Genomic DNA, 27,597 nt, shown 5'->3' with positions numbered 1-27,597 from the left:
ATGGGCGTGGCCAACAAGAGATAGGGTAGCCAACATGGGCGTGGCCAACAAGAGACAGGGTAGCCAACATGGGCGTGGCCAACAAGAGACAGGGTAGCCAATATGGGCGTGGCCAACAAGAGATAGGGTAGCCAACATGGGCGTGGCCAACAAGAGACAGGGTAGCCAACATGGGCGTGGCCAACAAGAGAGGGTAGCCAACAAGAGACAGGGTAGCCAACATGGGCGTGGCCAACAAGAGACAGGGTAGCCAACATGGGCGTGGCCAACAAGAGACAGGGTAGCCAACATGGGCGTGGTCAACAAGAGACAGGGTAGCCAACTTGGGCGTGGCCAACAAGAGACAGGGTAGCCAACATGGGCGTGGTCAACAAGAGACAGGGTAGCCAACATGGGCGTGGCCAACAAGAGACAGGGTAGCCAACATGGGCGTGGCCAACAAGAGACAGGGTAGCCAACATGGGCGTGGTCAACAAGAGACAGGGTAGCCAACATGGGCGTGGCCAACAAGAGACAGGGTAGCCAACATGGGCGTGGCCAACAAGAGACAGGGTAGCCAACATGGGCGTGGCCAACAAGAGACAGGGTAGCCAACATGGGCGTGGCCAACAAGAGACAGGGTAGCCAACATGGGCGTGGCCAACAAGAGACAGGGTAGCCAACATGGGTGCGGCCCCCGGGGTGTTGACATTAGTGAGTGAGGGATCACTGGTGTACAGAGTGACTCACACTTGCAAGCTTTTCACCCACTGAGCTCCATGTGGTCCACGCTCACTCCCTGGGATAACACACTGCACGCTTCTTCATAGACTGACTTGGTTTCAATTATTTAAACATTATGTATTTAATGTGTATGTCATATATATATATATATAATTATATATATATAATTATTTATCTATTCCGAAATATATTCGTGTATTATTTTTCCTTACGAGTTCATGCTTTAAGTTCATAATATGCGAATATTAATTAAAATTTTGGCAAACTTTAATTTGTATAGTATTTATTACACATCCTTTTGAATTAGGCTTAAACCGACCCTATTCGTTTGAACGGCATCCTCCATAACTACTGTCACATAGTTTTATTACTTTATTCAATTATACAACACATTTATAACTTGTACTAGCGTGCTCTCACTCTACATGGTAGATCTTGGACTTATTTTTATTAAATTTGTTTTACACAGAGGTTGTTTGTGATGGTGTCACCTGTTATGCCGGAGATCACCCGAGACTGGTACCGTCTGGCGCCCGTGGCCACCCCGGGCCACCACACCCACAGTCTCGGACCATCCATCGTGTAAACAATCATTGACAAACAGTTAAACCGGTCTGAATATCTGGTCATATGGCTCATGTAGAGTCGGCAGACGGCATAGTTTAGTCCGGAGAGTGGGTGAGTCACTGGGAGGATCGCGGAGGGCGGCGGAGCGGCCAAGACCGTCAGTGACAGAGGTGACGGGGCGACAGAGGCGTGTCTAGCCACACTCACCAAGCTCGCGGTTGCGTTCCTTTAAAAGACAAAGAAATTTGCCTCGTCATAAGTGGCCCATGTTGGTTGTCAGTGAGCGGTGAGGACGAGGAGGAGTCGAGCCCAGGGCGTGCGAAGTGGTTAGGCCGAGCCTGGTGGTGATCCAGCAGTGACACTGAGCGCCCCAACACCCACCACTATGGGTGAGTCCCGAGGGCCAGGTGCTGCTGTCGTCTGCTCTCACCCTCGTATATTATGGGTTAATACAATAATATGCTGCTATTAAATTCCTTTTGGCATATATTATTGAGCACATATGTCAAGATTACTTAATTCAATTTACTGTCTTTCAATGCATTGGTTAGGAAATGTAGATGTTTATCTCTCAGAATGTTTGGTAATATGTTTATTGTTTGTGATGTGTTATATGTATGTATTAACAAGATGTACTGAACGGGGTGAGAATAGCTTGAGCTACCTCAACCCTTTGTGTGTATTTTACCTCAATAAACTTATTTCAATTTCAATGCATTGGTAAACTTGTAAAGTATAAGAATTCAAATATTTTGTATTTGCTAATGTTTGGCAAAGGTAAAATGTACTTTTTATATCAAATGAAGCACATTAAATGAGAATTAAGTGGCAATGTTTATTTTCATTTAGGAGAAGAATGTACTGTTAGTGGAATAACAGATCAAGGGGCAGCTTTGCCTTACACCAAATATGTATCTTTTTGTTTAAATTTTTCATTTTCATATTTTTTGTAATTTAACATTTTCATATATAAAGTTCAGCTAGGTTTAGCTTGAGTTAACATATTGGAACTTTAAAAAAGCTGACACTCCAGACAGTTTCAGTTCATTATCTGCCAACTCGCATTATTATAATGATATATAATAATGATACTGTACATTAATACAATACCAGCATGAAGTAATGAATAAACATGAGTACTGTATATACTGTAATATTCTATGTACTACATGTCATCTACGTTGAGTATAAAAAAAGTGCTGACCAAACATTTTTGTAGTTTAAATTTTCATTGTCACTATGTGTAGGTTTTTCCATTCATCAGTCCTCCTGGCTTTTTTTTTTCTAGTGTATATGTATATTTCTCTGTAGTTTCATTCTTAGCTGTCTGGTTGATTACTCTTTAAGACATGAAAGTCTTTGCAGGGAGTTTGTTTGGAATTATGTTGTGTGTGTATACAGTAATACTTTTCAGCACTTAAACAATTAAGTACTGTAGTTCCTTTCCTTTGTCCAATGGATTTCCATTAGCATTAAAACTTGTGGAATATTTTCATTGTGAGAGGGAATAGAAAGAAATTAAGCAATTTTTTAAATAGTTCTGAGTGGTGTTATTTATGAAGCCATCGATATTTGATTCACTTTTTTTTTTTAGGTTAGATTGCTGAACTGATCAAAATGCATCATATAAATTAGCATCAACATATCATTCATGTATTTCACTCAAGGTTCCTCATTATTCCAATTTGGTGCCCCACTTGGAGCAATCCAGTTGAAACAAGATAAATCTTACAAGGGTCTCGTTCACTTTTTCTCCAAATATTGTAAGCATGTGCTGTGTTGACAGTTTACTTTAGCACAGAATTTTACACACTAAGCCCAGCTACACTTTTGTTCCAACTGTCCCTTAACTTTCATGGATATGAAGTAGCATTAACTTTCATGGATATGAAGTAGTTTTACCTTCAAGAAGGTTGGTATGAATTTAAAGTTTTTCAGAGCTTCCATGATAAGTGTTGTTGAATAAGGAACAGGTCAAAAGCTCCAGACAGTTTTAGATACCTGGTATTTAACAACTGGAGCCTTATGGACTGAAAAAGGAGAATAAGTTAAGGAAGAATCAGACATGTGGTAAACCTAATTTTGTGGAGTGAAGTCTGCCGACTTAACACCTCCATTTTTTTCTCACTTCCAAAGACAAGAATTTCTGTATCTAAATAACAGTGGGGTCAGAATCATTTAGTCCAAGGGTATCACAAAAAAGATAATAATAATATACTGTAGTGTGTTCTCCAAATTGAGTTCTTCTAATAATGCCTATAAACTTACTCAGAAAAAAACAGTGGAGGATTGGGATCCACAACACCCACTGTAGATGGGCATAAAGCTTACAACAGAAAGCCTGGTCTTGTAAGGTAGTACTGTAGCAGCCCAAAAGGCAGCTACAGAAGAAGGCAGCATGAACAAAACAAAGATTAATAGCTGACCAATGGATCATCTGTGGGGCATAGGATTCTGGATCCCAGTTGGCTGCAATACAGAATGATGGGTTTCAATGTTTTTAAACCATTACTTAAGAGAATACAAATCAAAGAGGCTGGTGCAGAATTAGAATTGGAAGCTACAGTATAACAATTCGGCTAAAAATGAATACCAGAGAAGAAACCCAGCAGGGATGAGACACTGGACCTTTGCACTGTTAGTCAGGTGTGCTTAATGCACGGAAAATGCCTCAGGTTTAGCAAACCCAGTACCCCGACCATGGTCAACAGACCCTATGGGAAAATATATCTCATGAATTGCCTAGAAGTGAAGCGACTACTTATGTAGGACATAGCCCACAACCCTTCAGAGCAGAGATATCTAATGAGGTAATGTACAGTATAAGGAAATGCTAGCCAACCCCAGCGATAGCAACCCTGGTCACAGATGGAGAGAAATGGAATGCTAAGGCACACACAATGTGGGTAGCATAAGCGTAATCGTGGCGCGTATATAAAATCTGTGCAATGGCCCTCGGAAGAACTAATGTTCCAAGGAAAAGCCACCACCACTTTGCTGGATAGTGAGCAAATGATGGGCCTAGCAAAGACTACAGGTGTTGGACTTATCAATAGGCAGTGGATGGTCTCGGAGGCCTGGTGTGTTCGTATTACTGAAGTTAAGCTCGGGACACATTAGGAACCCACCAGAAAAAGGATGTTTCATTCATTTATTGCTTCATTTTTATATGCTTCATTTTTATATGCACTGTAATAAAATCAGGTAACTGATCTCCACACAATTTTGGTCCATCCCAAATGATCTGGATTATTGAGTCATCTCATCTAGTGTATCATTTATTTTTTTACCAAAATATATTTAATTACTTACAGTACTGTACTAGTACTTTAGAAATGTGGCATTATGGCCTTGCAAGTAGAAAATAGCCTGATCAGAACCTCTGATCAGCCTATCACCAGCAAGCAAGGAAGCCTAGATTCAGGCATAGCCATGAGAGTAACAAAACTCTAAGCTTGTCTAAGTTCCACAGTGTACAGGTTCCTATGAAAAACCTTGCCGTATGATGGTGGACTGAGCTCTGACACTGCTAATATTGAAAAATATCAAAATAATTACATAAAATTTTATGTTTATTATTTACATCTCTAGTACAGGTACCTAAAGGTATACTCATTGCTGTAATAATGATCAAGGTGTTCTTTTGGCTTGGTAAACCTCATAATATACTGTACAGTTTTCTTTCCATCTTTGTTTTAGCAAAACCTCACTTCATTTAGCAAGTTTTACATTTCATTTTATATACAAAAATTTAACTTATATTGGTTCCCAAATGTATTTTTTTGTATATTGGAGGTTAGTGGTTTTGTTCAATGTTTGATTAATGTAAAATCATTTTAATTCTGATTACATTATTATATTGTTATTATTGTAGAGGAATTGACTGCTAGTCTCGAGAAGATGCGCGTGGAGTCAGGGAACCCAACTCCAGAGCCATTTGAAAAGCTGATCAACCAACTTCATGAATTGGGTGAGTAATTGTAGGAAGAAATGATAGCAATAAACCAGCTTCTAGAACTTGGTGATTAACGGTCACAGCATTAGTAATTGCCCATAATGTTTGTTTCTAATATTTATATGTTGTACAGTTCATATTTCAGGCAAGAACAACCAGGAAAGCTTGGCCTCGGGGAAAGTCTGTGAGAGTAAAAACTCTTGGAATTGTCAACAAGTACTTAGCAATGCAGTAATATATTACAGATTATTTTGCTTGGTGATATAGTACAGTATCTTAAATACCACTATATAATGTCTTTAACATTTAAAAGTGGTTAATTATGTCTTGGAAATATCAAACCTTAAGATAATAGCCCAAGTACCAGACTTTGGTCTCGAACAAGTTGTGCCAAGTTTATATTTGTAATGTGCATTGACTTTCAATTGTTTTCTAACAGGTATCACAATTTAATTTATTTTCGTTTACAATTTTTAGAGGATCAAGATTTTGACTTTTCACAACTACAACAGAGGTCTTAGAACTCATTAGTTATCTCCCAATGGGATATTGTCAAATTTTCACTAAATTATTTTTATTTAAAATATGCAATTTCTTTGATATTGAAGAATGCTTATGCATGTCAGTTTGAGATTTTTAAAGCTCGTATTTGGTGGTGCAAGGAATATCCCTATTGTTATTTGGTTATGTAGCCCTCTTGTAGTATATTTTAGAATCACTTAATAAAATCAAAGCTTTTGAAAGAATGGATGACTGAGCAATATTGGAAACATTAATAAGTGTAGTATGTACCTCCAAAATATCTACATACATGTAGATTCAGTTATTTTTGTATTTAGTGTAATATTTCAAAAATTGTGTTCATAATAGTATTAAAGTTGCAAAAGATTGGATGAGCTCTTTGGTTCAAGCCATTTTCAAGAATTGCTTCCAAAATTGTATGTTTTACTTGTATAAATCTTTTATTTTCTACCCTTTACCCTTATTATGATAATCTTTAAATTATATCTTGCTATATACTGTACATTGTCTGATTGGCAGTCCTTCCTCCCAGTCCTAACTCTTGCACCTAATGTATAGATGTTCGTCAAATAAGCCTTCTTACGGATTTCTCCCCCCCCCCCCCCCAACCAACTACCTTACCACTGGGCTCCCCAATCCTAACCAACTTCCTTACCACTGGGCTCCCCTTGTGGTTACCTTGTGATGATTTCGGGGCTCAACGTCCCCTTGACCCGGTTCCCAACCAGGCCTTCTGGTTGCTGGACTGGTTAACCAGGCTGTTGAATGCTACTGCTCACAGCCTGACATGTATCACAGCCTGGTTGATCGGGTATCCCTTGGAGGTGTTTATCAAGTTCTCTTATATCAAGTTATGCCTTATGTGTAGTGGGAGCATCTTGAACAGTCTCGGGCCTCTGATGTTGATAGAGTTCTCTCTCAGAGTACCTATTGCACCTCTGTTTTTCAAGGGGTGTATTCTGCACATCCTCCCATGCCTTCTGCTCCCCCCCTCTTAACCAACTTGCTTTTGCCACTTGGCTCCAAGGTGCAAAAGGACTCATAATAAAACCTATTTATCATTTAAGGCTTGTCATTCAAAGCCAAGCGATTTCCTTTATGTATGTGTATTAAAAATATAGCTTTATATTAAACAATCATTTATTTTACATTGTCCAGGTTTATATTTATTTTACATTTAGTTTACATTGTCCAGTTTTATTCACATTAAACTTTGTTATTGAGTTGTTAATTGAGAACTTCCATCCTTCTGTGAAAGTGAGTTAGAGTAAATTTAAAGTTTTTGTTAACTGCCTAGTAAATCTGAATGTGAGCATTTTCATATTTAAATCAAAATTATAATTGGAGAAAATAATACACTTCTAATGCTATAATTCTCTTGGTCATGATTTTCTTGCCTTTTCTCAGAGGACAGCACAACAGTATGTGAAGAGCTGGTAGCCGGAGGTATCCTGCCTCTTACTGTGGCAGCCATTCAGAGTTCTTCTCTCGAAGCTCAAGCAAAAGGGGCCGAATTAGTTGCAGAGTTGGCCAAGGTATAGTTGGTTGTGATTATAAAATAGACTCTTAAGTTTTGTTAGATTGTATTTCTTCAAACTAGCAAACAGTAAATTGTATCCTATTATTTTATGGTTTGAGGAAAAATTAAATTTGTGCTTGTAAGGACTTATTAGAAGGGGTATTCTACTATTTGTTACCTTCATTGATTCTGTCATGGCACTGTTTAGTATATAAATATTATAGTACTGTATCTTGTATATTTTAAATATAGATAATGTTCATTTATGTGTATGTATACTATACAAGTTCTGTAGTGTAAAAACAACTAACACTCTGCATGATAGTACATATAACTTTTGCCTTTCACAGGTTGAAAGTTGCCGGTTAGGTTGTGTGACTGGTGGTCTAGTGCCAATCTTAGTGGAGAAAATGTCAAGCAGCAACACCAAGGTGGCCCTGCAGGCTTGCCGAGCACTGGGGAATATTTGCTATGAACATGGTGGGTTTTATGTCTATGACCTTCATCAGAGTGTGCTATGCTTGGTGCATGACTTGGCTCCTGAAGGTCCAGTACAGTTTTAAGGACAGCTGGCCCCTCATTGCACACTTACAAATGCAGGTTTAATGGTACTGTCTGCTGCACCATACTTTGCATTTCTCGCTGCTAATCCCTTTCTCTGTTCCTCGTTCATTTTTATAATATTTTAATTTGTGTATCCAAAATTTTATTTACATTTGTATTTGTATCAAATAGCTGTAGGTGAATAGATGTTTGAGAGATTTTTTATGAAGCATGAAGACATAGATGAATTGGCCAATGATAAAGTAAAGTAGGCCAATAGGATAAATTCCTTCTTTATCTTTAATAATCACACTATTAGTGTTTTATTCTGCATGCCTGTAAGTAAAATTGCACATATTCAGAAATGCATTGATTGTATTATCTCATAGACTATCCTCTAGGTTGCTTTTTCAATGTTTCCTTTCCCTCAAACATTCCTGTCTGTACAGCATTGCACATTTCTTAAATTGATACCAACATACTCAGTATCCAGTAATATTCCGTAACATCAATCTGTCTCCAGCCTGTCCTCCCATTCAGTCTCAATTGTGTCTACATGTTCATACTCATGAGTATTTTATTGACTAAGGTTCTTAATGCAGTATGTGGAAACTATCAATTATTCCTAGCATTTGTACATGCATAAACTAGCATTGTTCTGTTTCTCACCTTCATTGGGAGTGGAATGTCTAGCATTCAAGAGAGAGATTATTGTGAAAAATATAGTAGTAACTAAACAGGTAGAACAAAAGCATCTGGAGGAATTGGAGATAAACAAAGCAGTATAAATAAAATGGTTATCATAATGTTAAGTATTAAGAAATAACCCTAACACACTCACATCAGAAAATAAATATCAGCTGGAATTGAAAAGAGCAGAAGAGTACAAATAGGATATAGCAAATACATTGTGTGACTTTATCACAATAAAATGTGTTAAGCAAAACACAATTGCAGCAAGCAAAATATGAATGTAGCAAGCAACCAAGCTCATTAAACTAATTTGGTGGTTACAGCTTGAATATGACTTTTGCTACAAGTATGACTTGTATTACAGTTTGTGTGGAAACAGATCAAATTAATGGAAGTGTGTAGACAAAAGCAGTCTCTCAGTAGAGCTTTCATCTTAAATTGTGTCAACACTGAACTGTTTAGATACAGATTCATATTAACATTGCAAAGATAAAAATATGTAAAATAAATATAAATAAAGAAGTGCTTCATATAAATATAAAGTACTTCTTATGAGTCGTCATTAAAATTTAAGACAAATATCAAACATCCATGCCTTTTAACAAACTGATATCATCTAGCCTTATTCCCTACCACTTTTTACACAGGTGGACATAAGAGTTGATGACTTTGACTTACTGTTAGCAGGTTTAGAGCTTTCTCTTCTTATATATTATATTAAGTCTTACCTTACTTTATTTCTCTGGAACACAACCCATCAGTTTGTTTACAACCACCTTCCTAATTACTGCTGAGTGACCAAGGCAGACAATTCAGGATTGGTGCTCAATCAGTCTTCCCTGGCCAGGTCTCGTATCCAGATGTGTGCTGTTCATAATTTAATCCATGCTTCATTCACCATGTCTGTCCTCCTCCAGGCAAAGTAAAACTTCACAATGTTCTATTGAGAAATTTTCTACTCATTCATTTCTTTTCCTCTGCTACATTTCATAACCTTCTCAGTACCTGCAGCTCTTTCCCATATTTTAGCTACCTGCCCTAGTGCATGTAGAGTACTTAGAACGTACATGATTAAAATACCTGTAATGTCTTGGCTTTAGTGTAAGGAAGCTTGACAAATTGAAGTTGGTGCTATTAAATGGCATGGTGTTGATAATGGTATTTGGGAAGGAGTGGTTGTAGTAATCCTTAGTTCTGAAACTTTTTACTTAGTATTGTATTGTATTCATGTTCTTTAAGAACACTTGTTTAACAAGTTTCAATTTCACTTTGTCAGTTGAAGTTTGTAAAAATTAAAACAAAAATCTTCTTGCTGGTATATTATTGCATAGATAAATATTTATATACAGCATCTAAAATATTTTGCATATACAGTAGTAGAATGAATAATAGGGTGATGTGTGTCTTTTTCTTGTAAGCTGTAACACAGTTTTACTAATTAAATTAAGAAATTGTTAATTGAAAAATGTGGGTTGCAGAAGAAAATAATACAAAAATATCTAGGGAAAAACTAAGGTTTTCTTGGATGCATTTTCTTTTCTTCTCCAAGGTTGGTTGGGGATCCTAACAATGTTACCAGAGGTGGTACACACATATACACTCAATCTTGCTCTCATGCAATCAACATCATGCACATGAGGAAAGGCAGGCAACTGACTTGGCCACATGCCAGACTGCCCAAGACAACTGTATCATGTATTAAGGGAAGAGGGACACAAGGTCAGCCAAAAGCATTTTCAAATGAAAATCCTGCGTGGCATGCAATTCGTGACAGAGAACTATCATAAGACTATGTGGTGTACCTCAGGTTGAACAAATCAAGCATCAGTCACCATGAACTCCCTCCAGAAGGCCAAACTTGTTATCCACCACAAAAGATGCAAAATTTAGGAAATTAAGAAATGGAAAGTCTGGATGAAAAGAAAAGAAAAACTAAGCAAGAACCAACAAAAAGACTACTTTCAGAAATAAGTTCAGAGAAGAAATACTCCCAAAAAAACAAAAAACAGAAAGGAAAGAACACAGTTTAAACACCACAGATTCCAGAGGTGAATGTGGTGGCCATTTTAAGAACACTGGAGATATTTAACAAAGGGGTGGATGAAAAAAAGATGCCAGCAAAAGAGGCTCTTGTCAACAGGACACCAAGTGCGAGAATGAGTGGACGTGGCATCAGAAGACCACTAGTGGCTGGTGCTGCCACCTGGTAATGTGCATGAGTAACAGACTAATAGTTCAACTCGAGTAAAGATTGCTTACATAATTCACTGTCCCAAACATAGTTAGGGACTGTGTTGCCAATATTTTCCATGCAATTGTTTGTTCTAGTGCACTCTTGCCTTTCTGTTTTTTCTCAGGTACTGTGATGATCCTAGATTCCCAGACTTCCTTGGCTCAATTGAATCAGCCAAATTCAGGTCTTCTGTAGGGGCTCATAAAATTATTAAACCATGTACGGTTCAATAGCATGTATCTTGGGTAGCTGAGAGGGCCTTCATAGAAATGCAACTCTTAACCTAAACATTATTGTACCTAAAGAATCTTGGCCACATTTGATTAACTGTTTGCCCTTGTGGCAATTTATGGAAATGTCTTTTCAGCCTATGTTTGTTGCTTGTTGAAGGGATGTTCTTTCCTTCCACTCTGGTGGCTATTCTATAAAACATAGATATGCTGTTCACAGCTGCACTCTAGTAGGAATGCTTTGTTTTTAGGTTTATTACCATTTTCCATTAGATAACTTGCTGATATGCATGATGGGGAGTATTGCTAATGTAACTGCTGATACAAGGAAAGGATAGTTTTAAAAATTTTGGCAGCATGAATTTATCTGTGCACAATTTTTTTTTATTTCATTTATATGAAGGGATTAGCATTACAGAGGTACCAAGTGATGGTTTTAAATTTGATCTAATAATTTGTTAAAATATTTCCTTGACTACAGTGTTCCTTCCAGATGGTGGCCGTGTCAGTGTAATGGAATCTGGTGGTGCAAGTCAATTACTTAGTCTCCTTCAGCGTGCAGCGAACCTTCCCAATACTGCCGATGATCACCAACTGCGCCTCGTAGCCACAGGCTTCCTTCTGAATCTTCTGAATTCCTATGATACAGTCCAGGTTAGTTAACAATTACTTAAAATTTCTCACTTCCATTCTTACTAAAAAAAAGCTTCCTTGTGCCTGTTTTAAAACTTAATAAGTTTTCATTATGTGAATATTATAGAGGAGTTATGCACAGAATATAGTAAAGGACTATGCTGGTTGGAAGTGGTTTGTAAGAAGGAAGTTAATATATTTTTGTTCTGCATATGAAAATTTAGGAGAAGCATTGTACACCTGGTCTTGTGTAGGAGTGGCTTGCCGTAGTGTTGAATTGCTTGTTTATCTCTTGACACCGTATAGTGTAAGTGGTATATAATAAATAATTTCTTTTGTTACATTGTTCATTGTTCTCTGGGATGATGCATTACCACATCAGTGAGAAGTTGGGTGTGGTAATAAAGGAATAAAGAATCTATTCATTATCCTTGATCCAATAACATAGGCATCTATGCATTATGGATATACTATACATTTTGTTTGCATATTTTGAAAACAAAATGAATATCAGTGTTTATTTATTTAATATTTTGACAGGATCAGTCTATGGAAGCTGAGCTGGTAGATGTCTTGTGTGAGTACCTTGATAAATTTGCTGAGGATGAAGACATACCAACTCATGTTCTTCTCTCACTCACCTGCATGGCAGACACAGGTAATGTTTGAGCATCGTGTGTTGTCACATTCACTTAGTATTCAGGCAATACATATTTTATCTGTTCTGTTTAACTATTGCAAAGTAATGAGATATTGACCTTCTGAATCTATATATATATATTCATATCGGAAGCTTTGTAACAATATTTAAAGTATATAAATTACTATTAAGGGATTATACTGGTATGGGTTTAATAATGAGCTAACATGAATATTTAAATTGATTAATAAAGTAAATACCATTGGCTTAGTTTATTCTGTTGCAATAATCTACAATGGATAGATTGGCTTGAGACATGACCAGGGTATGCAGACACAATAAGGAATGTGTAAAGCTTATGCAATATATCCTTTTTCCAAGGCAAATCTGTGACCTTATCCTACATGAGCTAGACTGATATTGTTGAGGTTCAAAGGGGTGAAATCGTGAGAAGGTTCAGTAACTGATAAGTGATAATCAAGACTAGAAGCTGGAATACTAAACGCAGGGGCTTAGCTTTTGAGTGAATATTCTAACCAACCATACAGTAACCATAATTTATTACATAGCTATGTATTAAATTAAATATGGAGGATAAATGTTTTGTTAAAGAAGTAAATGTATTATGTGTGCCAACGACTTCAGTGAGATAAACTGTAATACAGTTAACCATTTTATACAATTTTTATAAAAGTTTTTCTTTTGGAAATGCTTGATTACAATATGAAAAGGACAACAAAAATATTAAGCAAATTATCCATATCATATTTTGGATTTGCTGCATGTTATTTTATATTTATTCATCCTCATAGGGTCCTGTGTCACATTGATAATGTACCTAGACCACGAGTCTGTGAACCCCAAAAAGCCAGCACTGAGAACACTGCTGAAGTGAAGCAAAAATACCATTGCCAAGTGAGCTTAATGGAAATATACCCACACCAGGGGTAGCGAACTACTTAAGCAAAACCTCCGTCTCAGCCACTTCCAGGAAACAGTGCATCTAAAGCTCCCTCCTGCGCATCAACTGCTGAAAATCTGGCAATCCCACAAGAACCCGATGCATCCAACAGCAGCAAGCCGATGGCAAACTTACAAAGCCACTGCTGCTACAGAACCAAGAGTGGGACATGGCAGGGGTTATCTTGAGGTTATCTTGAGATGATTTCGGGGTTTTTAGTGTCCCCGCGGCCCGGTCCTCGACCAGGCCTCCACCCCCAGGAAGCAGCCCATGACAGCTGACTAACACCCAGGTACCTATTTTACTGCTAGGTAACAGGGGCATAGGGTGAAAGAAACTCTGCCCATTGTTTCTCGCCGGCGCCCGGGATCGACCCCGGGACCACAGGATCACAAGTCCAGCGTGCTGTCCGCTCGGCCGACTGGGGTGAAAACAAAAGGAACATAGAGAGAAGCTGCCTCAAAATGGCAGGAGGCAAGAGATGTAAAGGGCAAGTATCAGCATACAAGAAACCCAACCTCTTCTACGAAGAACATCACTTTTCGCTCGTATGCATTACACAAGACCAGAAATTGTCGTACTAGAAAATGGAAGCGGCTCGTGAAAGTGATGTACTGTCCTGTTTTCTGTTTTGGGTCCTCTCATAGGTTAGGAAAGGTCACATTAATTTTACTGTTTTCTTGACGTTGGGAAACCTTAGGAGGATGGGCTGATAAAACCAAGTAACACCCAGGAATTCTTGTATCCTCAGGCTTCACTGCCTCTATTGAGAGAGCCAGATTCTGGTCCTGGTTCCCAATAGGTACTTATGATTCATTTGGCAAGGTGGGGTGCTTTTAGCTTGAACCAATCTAGGCAAGTAGCTTTGGGAAGCCACTGGAAAGATACATAAGAAAAGGACATTTCATTACTATTAATGCTGCATTTTTTTTTTAGCAGTGAACTGTCAATGACTGGGCTAGTACTTTTCAAATTAATTTTTAGATTCTGATTATGCTTTGCCAATGAATTTTTAAGACATTGACAAGTTATATATATTTCACCTGCAATTGGATTTATAAGCTGTGGATTGAACATGCATAACAATAACAACAAAATTGTTCACAACATCCTTATGAATATTTTTGCTGCTAAGCAACTAGATTAGATATTAGTTTACTCTGGGTATGATCTCATGTTGGCATCTTCCCTCACTTTCGTTCATCCCTCAATCTCTTTCTTATTCTTCCTTTTCTGTTTTGTTTCCATATGAATGACTATTTTATTTGTCTTAAAATGTTTTTCTTGATGAATGAGTAATGTCAAATTCTACAAATAATTTCAGCTTTGTATGCTTTTTAAGGTTATTTTAATAATAAATTTGTTAATTTGTTATGCATTACAATGTATTTATTATTGGTGCTGTTTAATGACATTTCTGTTAAGATCAGCTGACATAAGAAGTTATAGATGCCTTGCTTAATTGTTCTTGTGCAAACTAATTTCAAGGGAGAACTAATGATGTTAATAGTACTTATAGTGTTTGGATTTAAATTATTTATATTTTTTGTTTAACTAGAACTGTACAAAACTTTAAATTATTAATCCAGTTATTTCTTCTTGCAGAGGTGGGACGTGGTCTGGTGGTGTCGAGGGACATCACACCACAATTGGTGCGTGTTTTAAGAATAAATGAATCTCCTGAGGTTACAGAAACATGCCTTGAACTTGTGACAAACTTGGCTGAGACAGGTAGCATTAGAAATGTCATTATTACTGCATGCAGTGTTCTTATTTTTATGAAGAAAGTTATACTGTTCCTTTTTTTCATGATTTTTCCAGTATTTGTGTTATTGATTACAGTATATAGAGCAACATTTGTCTCATCCAGTTGTCAGTAAATTGCAATTTGAGTTATTTGGTATCTTTTATCATTACATTTGTTCTATCTTTTATGGGGTGAGGAGGCATCAGCCTTGAGAAATGGGGTGAGTAATAGTAAAAGAAGGTAATAGATAGGCTTGAACACTGGGTTGTTTTGGAACCCTTTCTGGGGAAGCCCCCTGGTGCCCCAGAAGCTATAGTTCTGCTTGGGCCTACCAGGGACCAGAGCCAGAACCTGGCACCCTCCCTCTCCACCTCACAGAAACACAGAGTGAGTGAAAATTCACCACCACACTGGGAAAGCATCCGGAAAGTCATAGAAGCTTTACAGACAACTGGAGGGGTCACTTACTTGGTGACTTCACCCTGGTTTTTGTGAGACAGCCAAGCATTGTTCTGCATGATTAAGCCACTCTTAATCTTTGTTTTTATAATGTTCAGTTGGCTTGTAGTGCAACTGAATTAGTCCTGCTCAGAAATAAAATTTGCTCCTAATCTTACACTTTTGGTCCTGGCTTTAACAAGTACGCTGTATGTTTGGGTGTCCTGGTTAGCCAGCCCCTCTGACCCTGTAGTGTGACCAAAATGCCTGAATTGACCTATGGGTCACCGTCTTTCTAGTGGCATCGATTAGGACAGGAATCCGGCTTGTCAAAGGCCCCCCCCCCTTCCTTTTATGGCTATTGCAGTTTGCTTTATAGTTTGCATAGCTTTAATTGGTTATCCTTGTGTTGCAAATAATCTCTTGAAGGAGGCATTTAGAGTTTTGATAAGTTCTTTGTCATAGCAACAGTAGTCCTTGGTGTAATTGAGCTCTGCTCTTCACTCTTCCCCAGTTCATATATAGTATATCTAGACCATTGTATAAGTTGTCACAGTTCAGTGTCGACTAGGGCCTAGCATGTGATGAGCCTTTGGTGGCTCATCACATGGTGTCTTTGATGGATCTTGGCATTTAAATTTCCTCAACACTTGATATTTTAATTGTTAGCATTTATGCTTAAAGCATAGAATACAGTATTAACAAAAATTAGTACTGTATTGTTTACAGTACTGTAAATTAAGCTGTGTTACTGTTAATGAAGTGGAAAAAAATATTTGCATCTATATATATGCCCTTTCTTCAAGTATTGGAACCTGTCTAATTTTTTCTAATAATCTAACAGTTATGTTACAGGCTTTTGCAAGGTCTTTGAGAATGTAACATCACAAGTATTGAAGATTTTATTGTAAATATAGTACATATGGAGCATATGATAAATTATAATATTTGGAAGTTACAGTGTTTACAACTAAAGAAATCTTGCAAAAGTAGGTGAAGTAGGTTAGTCAAATATGGTTTTAACTTGGATCTGTGTTGTTTGTGCCTTAAATTAGAAGTATACCATGAATTCAATTTGAGTCATCCTAGTGTAGTGAACAAAATGTGCAGCATTCAAGCATTTTAGGAAACCTCAACTTCTTAGTCACATTCAGTATGAGTTAAGTTAATTTGTCTGCATTTTATTTTCTCTAATGTGCCATTTTCCCCGTGGGTATCTAATATTGGTTTCAGGACTGCAATATAAGCCATAGCCACATTAGTGTTAATAAGGTAATTTTATATATATTTGTATTTACTAACGTCCGTTGTGTTTCTCAGAATGTGTGAAAACCCAGGTGGCCCAGGGTGGGGTGTGTGAAGCAGTAGTAGAAGTGGTAAGACGTCACCGTAACAATCCAAGTTCTGATCTCTCTCCACCTATAATCAAGACAGCCACAGACCTTATTGTCCTTATATTGGTAGGAGGTATGTAAACCTGCATTTATTTTGTGCCTTTGTTATTTTTCTGCTTGGACAAATAAGTACCTGTGTGACAAGGCAATCTTCTCATAGCCAACACTTCTCAGAACATGGTGTTTATTCACTTGCTCTTGTCTTGAGGAAATGGAAATATTCTGTGTTCAGAATAATATCTGTGAAGAGGCAGTAATGCTTAGAATTTATCCATGTCTTCACCTCTGAAGAGCATATCTGGAGATACGCTAAATTTTCATAGCATATCTGGTGTTTAGTGGATTGAAGGTGCAGTCAGCCAGTACCCACAGGCATTATCCTCTTTTTTAACTACTAGAGGGTTCTGTGTTTTGTGCCTTTTTAGTGGACCAATTAAGTGTCTATGATGCTGCTGACAAATACTTCATATGAGTCAGCCTAATGCCATCAACTCCTCCACTGCTGTAAGCAGCTAGTCACCCATTAACTCTACTTAAACCTGATAAAGGAAGTTTCCCAAGAGGTGTTTTGTCTTCCTGTAGTCTACCACTGCATGGTCTCTTGCATTTCTTGACCTGTTCCTTGGTCTGGTTTCCTCCCTCAGCTTGACAATGTCTGTCGACACACTAAAGGCAGCGGTCACTTTATTCCAGTTTGTAACTAATATTCTTAAACATTTTGGACTGTTTTTTTTATCTTTTGAAGCTGTGTATGGAATCCATATCAACCATTTCAGTTCCATTGGTGCCATTTCTTTATTACCAAGACTAATTCTTTTGTCTAATCTCTGTTGTTTATTTGGGTACTGTAGTATTATACTTACCGTAGTTTCCACTTGGGTCCCTTTATTCATGTACCAACCAAAACCTCCCCCTCCCCAAAACCCCAGGAGTTTGGGGGTTGAGAGAAACCCCCATCCCAGGAGATCATGAACCTCCCCACTCCAATGACTGGAGGTAAGAGCCAACAAGAAAAGAACCTTAAGAAAGGTATCCTGTACCGAAGGGGCAGACATTAACCTAGGGTAGAAGAGAAAGTCTAAGACTGTGAAGCATCATGGTCAAGAAGAGCATGATCATACCATGATCAGGCTGGAGGTTAAAAAACACCCGAGGCAATTTGTGGGATGGGATCTCCAGTAATATCGATGTACACAAGCAATAGTGGCTCCACCAATGCCAAATGATAGAAGAGGCAGTAGTATTAGACATAAGATGCCGATCAAGAAATAACCATGAAACAAAAGATAACACCACACAAATTGAAACTGAAGAAATACATCAGATAGACGAAATAGGCGAAAGAAGTGCCAAGCACTTCATATTGCCACCTGGACGACAAACATAGGTAAGACACCAATAACTCAGTCACCTGTGTGCCATAAAATCAGTGATAGGCCTGCATCAAAGTTCAGATGTGAAGGGACAAGGAGAAGGTCAAACCAATGAGGTACATTGCTGGGTTGATCCGCTGAAAAATGCCTGGGTCTGAACAGTGGGCCAGAAGAGCCAGAAACCCAAGCTGAGCTGGCCACCAACGAAACAGAAGGATCACCCTCTCAAGAATGACTCCAGTCTGTAAAGAATCTGGAGCAATAATTGAATCGAGGGGAAGAGGTAAAGGCACCCTCACCTCAACCAGTCCAGCCAAAAAGTGTCCACTGCGAGAGCCTTTCAATCAGGAAATGGAGCCATATATGAGGGAAGATACTGGTTCCATACCAACATGAAGAAGTCCACCTTGGGGCTTCGTTTTCTGTGAATCTCCCGTTGTCTGTAAAGCTTCACTGACTTTCTGGATGCTTTCCCGGTGGGTTGGCGAATTGTTACTCATTCCCTGTGCATTTTTTAAAGGAGCCAGGTTCTGGCTCTGGTCCTGTGTAGGTCAAACAGAATTTCCACAACTAATAAGATCTATTAGCATTGAACAGTTTCGGCAAATATAGCTTCAGGAAGACATGCATGTATTTGTGATGCTGATAATTTATATTTTTAATTTAATAGTGTACAATCTCAAAAACCTTCACTGATTGGTTTCAGATCTATTCTTTCTTCAAGTATTTACAACAGTTTGATTTAGTTTTCCAAAAAAAAAATTGAATTTTCTTTTAGGGTAAATGATGGTTTTGTATAGAATACATATTTGCATGTTTCTGTAAGGTTATATCAGCACTAAGCATTGGTCACAGCAATAGCTTAAGATTTGTTATAGTACAGTGGTTGTGTTTATCCAAATGTATAAATGTCAAGACTACTGTTGCTTATGTACTTTTCTTTACTTGTGCAGATGAAAGTATGGGTATTGTGTACAGCAATGGCTCTGGTTCTGTATACCAGGAGCTGTTAGACTGGCTTACTTCAGACTTAGAAGACTTACAGATTGCTGGAGCTCTTGCTATGGGGAATTTTGCACGAAGTGGTGAGTACTGGGCATGCTCTGTTGTTTGTCTGAAGAAGCAGTTTGTTAGTTGCTGTAGGATTTAAGTTTCAAATAAAGTAACTTTTAGATTTATGTAAGGATTTTGTAGTTTTTTAATCAATCCAATTTCCTGGTGCCTAGTGGTCCAATAAAAGTATCACAGAAGGCCTGTTGGCCCATGAGAGTCGGCTGCTATTTATATCCAGTCACTTATGTACTTAGTTACTCACACTCACTCATGTATTTATAGTCATCTACATTTCACCGAGAGAAATATGGATAGCTAAATACTTGAAACATTTCACTTGAGTTACTTTCACTGGTGATTCTTAATGTTCCACAGATGGGCAACCCTACTCTGAACTAGTTTTTGCCTATTTATTTTCTTAATCTCAGTTTCTCTTGTTTGAATCCATTTTTTCTCATTATTGGTCATCTGACCTTTTAGTGACTGTGAGGCCTGAAGAAGATATTTACATGTCTTGCTGCCAGACTGATAATTAGTGTATGGAATAAAAAGGACAGTTTTTGCATGATTTTATGTACCCATACAGATGCTCACTGCATTCAAATGGTAGAAAGTGGAATTGCTGAAAAGCTGCTCAAAGTTCTGTCTAGCCACAATTCAGGAGAAGGAGACATACGCCTACAGCACGCTCTTCTCTCAGCCCTTCGCAATCTCAGTATTGCCAAGGAGAACAAACCAGTGTTGGTAAATCAAGTATGTATATATGACCTTTATCATAATATTTTGTTTTATACTTTCCTTACATGATAGCCACAAGAGCAATATTCTTTTATAAATATTTTTCTTGTCCCTTTACAAATTTTCAACATTAGAAGGTGTGTGGAATGTCTAGGGCTACCCCTCATAATAGGTGCTCATAGCCACCCACTTGAGAAAGGAAAATCCAGAGGTTGGATGGGTGATAGTGTTTAGACTCAAGATCAAGTGCTGAGATTTATATATAGTGTAGCTCGGCACTTAAAGTAAGCAGGCTTAACAAAAATAAGAAATACAATGATTAATATTTTAATACTGTATGATGCTTATAAATTTTATGAAAATTCAACAATCTTCAATTTAAAATAATTCAACTCGCACACATAATTAAAATGACAACATTTTGGTTCATCCTGGACCCCTACAGAGTCATGACAGCATTTCCTGTTTCTTTTGTCCTCTCCAATATGTTAGTGAAACTCTTAGTGGCAGAGTTAAAGAATGCAAAGGAAGTGTTAAACTTCTGATATGAACAGTGATCTCATCTGCCATGTTATGGATTCTAGTCATCCTGTATCTTGATCTTCTTCCAAAATAATCTTTCCTGGCTACTATCCATAGATGGTATCTTGATGAATTGGCTCTTACACAATATGACCTAAGTGAATATTAGTCCTGGTTTTGTTGCTGTAAACTCTTGCATTTCTCAGTATATAGTTAAATGCTCTAATCTTCTTAGCAGGCATGATCTAGCTTAGCTATTTGTACTCTCCTGTTATTCCTTTTGTTTTGATTTCTTTGTGTGTGTGTTTTGATTCTCTGTTGTATTTCACACTTTTCCTTTTCATGTTTCTCTTACCCTTGCTTGCTTAGTTCACCCACCATTAGGCCTTCTGCAGATTCTTTATTCTTATGTTATCTTGGTTTTCATGCTTTACTTCTCCACTTATCTTTTATCTCATTTCAGCTCACCTTCCCTCTTGCCTTATAATGTAATTATCTGTCACTCTTGCTATGTCATGACTGGATAAAGAGGTCACAAAGAATGGGTGGGAGTCATCAGGAGAAAGCACCAAGCCATTATATATAGATGACTATATAGCACTTGGAAGGGATCAGGATAAGGATTTGCCACATGAAATTAAAATAATGGCATTTCTAAATGTCATTATTTTAATTTCACTTTGTATTTGTGGGTTGAGGTATTTGTTTTAGCCACATTATTATGAATTATTCCCTGCAGTGTAAGAGATTCTTAAACATACTGTATATGAGGATACTTTTTGGAAATGATTACATTGTATATAGATATTTAATTCATCATTAATCTATTCATAGAGTGGGGAAGGGTTTCCTTAGATATGACAGGAAAACATTGTAAGGAAAGAGAGTTTAAAGATACCTGTATGTTCCAAGAAATGCAGTAGATAATTAATCAATGGATATTCTGTATAATTATTTAGTAAAATTTTTTCAGGGTGCTCTTGATGTTCTTCTTCCCATGGCAACAGCAATTGAGACTTTCCCAGTTGTTTTTAAACTTTTGGCTACTCTACGTATGATCATTGATGGACAAACTGAAGCTGCTCTTAAGGTGAGAAACTGATAACAAATTCTATATAAAGTGTTAATGTAGAGAAAGAATACAAGAATGGCATAAGAGCATATTTGGCATATTTATCATATCTATTGATAAATAAAATGTGAAGTAAAAGAGAGAGACAATACAAAGATAGGAATAATGTAGGTTGATTGTTAAACATTCATGTGATTTTTGTATAACAGGTAAATAATGTAAAGGAATAATGCTGGAAAAAAGAGACAAGATGAGTTAAGTTTTGGAATGATACTAATTCTTAAAGATAGTGAAAATAATACTGTAGGAGTAAGATTATTTTGTAAAGCAAATAGATGCTAAGAAAGTAAGTTGAAAATGATTAGATGGGATAAAAATGCCTTTAGAGAAGATGAGTCTTATTTTGGGTCACTGTTGTACAGAAAACTCTGGAAAATTTGTCAGTACTTCCAGAATGACATCGAGAAGACTCTGTCAACTATTCTCAAATCCCTTCCAAGCACTATTCATCATTCAAATGACCACCAAGGAGCTAACCTATCTGCCTGACCACTTCCCTCTTACCACTGTCAAGTGACACATGGAGACACTCAGACACTTCCTGCCTCAGATTACATCTAATAAGAACATTTATAAAGCACAGGCAAAATCGATGACAGAAAGGAGGGAACAAGATCAGCTGAGTGTCTTGCTCAGGATGGAGCTTTTCATTAATATGCAAAGCCTTGTTTCTGAATTGTATCTCTCTGTTGCTCCATGTTGCTCCCTTGGGCAAGAGTACCTAGGAAGAAAAGAAAAACTAAAAGGAATAGCAAGTGCAAGTGATTAAACTTCCATGTGCTTCAGAATATGGCTAGAGGAAGTTACTGGGGAAGGTGGTGATTTGTATTCCCAGATATCTGAACATCCAGCCCAGAAATAAACCTCGAGTGTGAAGTCCTCAGACACTCGAATCCTATCTAAACAGCCCTTTAATGAGAGGAATATTTAATGGAGATAACACTGGTGCTCTTGCTAGGCCAGCTCATATTACTGATAAGATGAGGGTGCAGGGGATTTATACAGTGCAAAGAAAATTAAGATGCCTGATGAGACGCTCAAGATCCTGATAAGAGAGGCATCATTTCTACAAAAATGGGATGGTTCCCAAACTAACCCCATCTTTGGTAGGGAAAAGGATGCTGCTCTGGTGTCTGAAATAAGCACCAATCAAATCAGATGCTGAGCATTGATGATCTTCAGGGTCAAAAAGAACTATACAGAACTCTACAAAATGCCACCATACATTGTTATGGCAATCCCCATAACGAGTCATTGGGGACATCAACACGGGGAGAATTATACTATAGTCTATATTAGATACCAGAACCTGCAGTCTGACCCAAAGTATGTAGAGGAGACTTGAACAACATGATGTATGTGTGCTCTAATCTAAACCTGTCTACCTTGACCCTTAAAGTGTGGTTATTGATATGTATTGGTACTCGAGTGCACTGTGGTCACCGTTGTAGAAGATCTGCATTTTGTCCCAGTGTTAGAATATCAACATTGTCAATATGGTTCCAATAGCTCAATGGTATGTATCTCTTAGCAGTCATGGGAAATCCCAAAATAATTTGGATTCAGATTTCATCACCTTGTTGCCATCATCATAAGACAATGACTGCACTTACCAGACCAACATAAAGATCATCATTGTACATATTTATTTTGGTATTTTTTTTTTTTGCTTTTGTATATAAATTCCTTACTTTTAAATAGATGACCATACAGTTCTTGCCTGAGAGAGCAATGGAGTGGTATAGCTCAAAAAAGTTTAAAGTTTGAGAGATGTATTGTTAAGCAGCAAAAAGTACAACAGAGAGAAGATTAGCATTGTTTTTGTGTATTCAGTTATTCAGTACAGTACTGTAATTGTATTCTTGTTTTTTTTCTATTATTATTGTTAGTAGTATAGTATTATAATTAAGGATGTACAGTATTATAAAGTTCCTGATTTCTTATTTACAGGTGGGTAGCAGTAGTGAGGTAGTAGGTCGGTTAGTTGGCTGGTGTGGCACCACTGATCACCCCGGTGTGCAGGGAGAATCCAGCCGACTTCTAGCATGGATCATCAAGAACTGTGGAGGGGACTCGTCGGTCATCACGTCACTGGCATCTGCTGGCTGTGTTGCCCCACTAGTGCTCATGTTGGGATCAGAGCATGCTGTCATGGTTAATGAAGCTGCCCTTGCTCTTGTACTTGTGTTTGGTACAGTTGTCACTGGAAATGTGGTGGAGAAGACCAAATTACCAGAGGTGGTGACGTTTGTACTGAAGAATCCGTATTTGCCACCCGAGATAATGTCCAATGTATTGTCGATGATGACTGCACTCTCAGCTAATGGTATGTTATTTGCTTATAATGTTTAAGTGCCCAAACCATTGATGCTTGTTTATCTGTGATACTATATAGTGTGAATGGTATAACCAATGAATGAGGACCACTATTAATATGCATGCCTTTCTTTTCCTGTATTGTTTTCCTTTGCAACACCTAAAATATAAGAATGTTGCAAAAACTGTGATACTGTATCAGAAAGTATCTTGGGAAGCAATTTGTGATCAGTCATTCACAAATTACCACTTAAAACTTACAAATTTGCTGTGAAATGGAAAATTGTAGTACCAATCTGGTGCTACATTGATCCTCAGAATAATGCAGTTATTATTATATGTTGATACCAACTTGGAATCATATATTAGATGTCACACCTAACCCCATTGGACTTATAAGTAACCAATGACATCATACTTATGCACTTCACAACAAAACCTGATTCCTGGAATTCTATATTCATCAAAAATTGCGAAAGACCACTATCACAGGCCCTAAACATCATTTGTAGGTAAAGCCTATAGGTGTTATCCCTAGAACCGCCTGGTTGACTAGACCACAAACCTGGAGGCCTGGTCAGAGGTACGTGGATCCTCAGAGCCTCAAATGACTTGTACAACAGGTATAGATCCCATGTACCCATCACCTGCCCAGCAACATCCCAAACCAGTTCCCATACCACCCTCTGACCCTACCATTCACTGCATTTCTACACCCACACTTCCACCCAGTGATGTAATTATGAGGAGAAAGTGCTATGCCAGTACAGTATTACTTATATTATTGTACCCACTTGGTGGGTACAGATATAAAGATGGAGGGAAGGAATTATCGAGGGAACGTGCTAAGCCATTGCACTTGGAATGGGGTCAGGATAAGGATTTGGGATGGGACGGGGAAAGGAATGGTGCCCAACTACTTGGACAGTCGGTAATTAAATGCCAACCTGCATGAAGCGAGACCGTCGCTCTACCGTCCAGCCCAAGTGGTTGGACAACATGAGGATGGAGTGAAGGAATAGTGCCCAACCATTTGGGCCATCAGGGATTGAACACTAATACTTCAAAAGTTGTAGGGAATGGAAGTTCCACCCAGGAAGAGGGACAGAAGACTAATAATTTTAATTTGAGAATACTGCATATCATATTGTGTGTTGATTGCCTATGGTTGAAAAATATCTAGATTGTAGAAAAGATTACTTGCAGGTTTTGTTTTTAAAAATAAAACCTTTATTTATCTTCTGTACTTATTTCAGAGCCTGCCTTGGAATCTGTCAAAACTGATGACATGCGAGCAGCTGTCGAGGAACTCGCCACTCATTCTAATGAACAGGTCAAGACCCTAGCAGTGGCACTGAAAGAAAAGCTGTAATTGAAGATAAGAAAATGTTGAACTTTTCTTTGGCTGTTCTCGGTGTATCTTTCATCTAGAATGAAATATTTTCCAACTGGGTGAACATGGGTATGATTGTAGATAATTTTTGTCTGCCTTATACTGACAGTTCTGGATACTGCGGGCATTAAGCTTAAAATGTAATTTTACATAAAGTTGTCTTGGGTTTGGTTAAACTTCAAATTATATTATCCTAAATTCATGAACTGTTGGATGTTCCGTGAATTTTTGTAACTGAAACACAAAAACACTTACTGTTTCATGATGATAATTATAATATTTATGGTAAACCAAATCCTTGAGAATTAAGGGTCTTGATAACAGGGTTGCAAGATAATCAAGATTTGTGTTCCTTTGCACTGGTAGCTGCAGTTTTTATGTAACGTGGTCGAGGAAATGGTGTGAATGGTTAATACTCACGGAATTTACTGCAGATTCCTTCAATCCAGTACTGTATTAGAACAGATAGTGTAAATGTCACTAATATTTGCAAGGATAATTTCATGATGAATGTGATATGTTTTTTATTGTTATAAATGCAGCTTGTTACTTAAAAGTTTGTAGCTTGTTTTTAAAAGCAATGATTGAAATCAAAATACTCATAATGCCTCTTTGTCTTGCAATAATATTTGAAGTATTGTTATTCACTAATGCAAATTATAATTTATACAAGGAATTAAGTTGTATTTATGAGGTTGTCATTTCTAACTAATTTTTTTTACTTTCATAAATTGCATGAATTTGTATTGTAATGGACAATTGCAGTTGTGATATCTTAGCTTTATAATATGGAATGTAAATTAAGCTTTAACAAAATCAGAGGTAAAACTCGCATACGTAGATCTTATTCATAATATTCTCTCCAGTAGTCATATTTTGTTTACTCTGATTAAGTTAGTTATGCAAGCTCAAGTATGTTGCAAAAGTTTGTGCAACTACCACAGATGGCTAGGAGTATCTTTTATAAACTTCCTTAACATGGAAAAGGAATCACTATTATGTTATTGTATCCATTCACAGTGAAGTGATTTTAATTTGTTATTCGATTCAGACTTTCTTTTTTAAACTGTTTATGTGCAGTAATTTTTATTTGTCATTATAATTTACTTTGTAACAAAGTATTCTTCAGGAATAAATAAGGAATGACTAAATATCTTAGTTATTGGTACTACTGTGAAGACATTTGTTATACTCTTCATTCTGTGTATTTCATTAGACTACAGTCAGTAATTTAAAATTAAATTACTATAAATTTGGATAATTATAAATAACATTATATAAGATAAAGGTGAATATAGCTAGCACTATATTAGATAAAACCTGTTGAACGAAATTACAAAATTGTAAATACCGACAAAACTTATATAAAACCAAATTACCTGAGGTAGTTTGATCATCTTATCATTTAGCAACTTTAATGATGTGCTGTACATTAAATACTTGTGTTGACACTTGATTGACAAGTTTAGTTATAAGTAAATATATTGGCACCACATTTAATGTCTTTGCATATTCAAGTAAATAACAGTGATACATGTAAAGGATACAAAATAAGCTTGCATCTCTGTATGATACACGCAACCACTTGGAGAGGATGGTAGAGTGACAAGTCTCGCTTCATGTGAGACGGAATTTAATCCCTGACTGTCCAAGTGGTTGGGCACCATTCCTTGCCTCCGTTCTATCCCAGCTCCTTATCCTCATATCACTTCTAAGGGCTATATAGTCATACTGGCTTAGTGCTTTCTCCTGATAATTACCTTACCTCACTTCTGTATGATGCATATGGTATCACATGGAAACAAGTACAGTACAGTATCTAGTTATTGTGTGCTTGGATTTATTACCGAGTTCTATTGACAAGCCATAAAGATCATGAAAACTATATTTATCATAAAGACAGTATGTATAAATTAAAACTTTGGAAAGCACTTGCTGTATTGCATGAACAAAGTGTGGCATTTGTTTCACAAGCAAAAACAATTATTTAATTACTTTCAAAATAACTGTGTTGTGTCCTGGTTGATTTCTTTATCTTCTAGTTGTCAGGATTTTGTTTGAGTTTACATGAAGCTAAATGCAGTCAAGATGTTTTGTTCAATATTGCATTCATTTTATATATGGAATATTATGGTGATGCAGTAATAAAGGTGCACTATGTAGATAGAGAGTAGTGGCTGCAAGCCAAAGAGAAGTTAACGTCTAAAATAGACTCCAGCTGAAGTAAAATAAACTGTTCGTTTATAAGGAAAATAATAGCTTTTAAATTAAT

General features: G+C 37.3%; 1 protein-coding gene across 3 annotated transcripts; it reads left to right on the top strand.

The window, feature by feature from the left end:
• The first annotated feature begins 720 nt into the window (after positions 1-720).
• Positions 721-27,597, top strand: vimar (visceral mesodermal armadillo-repeats). Of its 3 annotated transcripts, none has more exons than XM_045753459.2 (14): positions 721-851; positions 1,193-1,679; positions 5,165-5,260; positions 7,175-7,302; positions 7,637-7,766; positions 11,467-11,639; positions 12,159-12,276; positions 14,825-14,950; positions 16,725-16,871; positions 19,125-19,256; positions 19,811-19,977; positions 21,458-21,574; positions 23,567-23,942; positions 25,189-27,597. In XM_045753459.2, the coding sequence occupies exons 2-14, from the start codon at positions 1,676-1,678 to the stop codon at positions 25,302-25,304; spliced, it is 1,830 nt and encodes a 609-aa protein (XP_045609415.1). In that variant the 5' UTR covers positions 721-851; positions 1,193-1,675; the 3' UTR covers positions 25,305-27,597. The 3 variants fall into 3 exon arrangements, with proteins under 3 accessions (XP_045609415.1, XP_045609416.1, XP_069189587.1); XM_045753460.2 differs by having other exon boundaries at positions 729-851; positions 11,479-11,639; XM_069333486.1 differs by having other exon boundaries at positions 801-818.

Source organism: Procambarus clarkii, chromosome 29 (genome assembly GCF_040958095.1).
Source record: "Procambarus clarkii isolate CNS0578487 chromosome 29, FALCON_Pclarkii_2.0, whole genome shotgun sequence".
Classification (NCBI taxonomy): domain Eukaryota; kingdom Metazoa; phylum Arthropoda; class Malacostraca; order Decapoda; family Cambaridae; genus Procambarus; species Procambarus clarkii.
The sequence above is the reverse complement of the archived record's forward strand: the minus strand, read 5'-3'. Positions and strand labels throughout refer to the sequence as shown.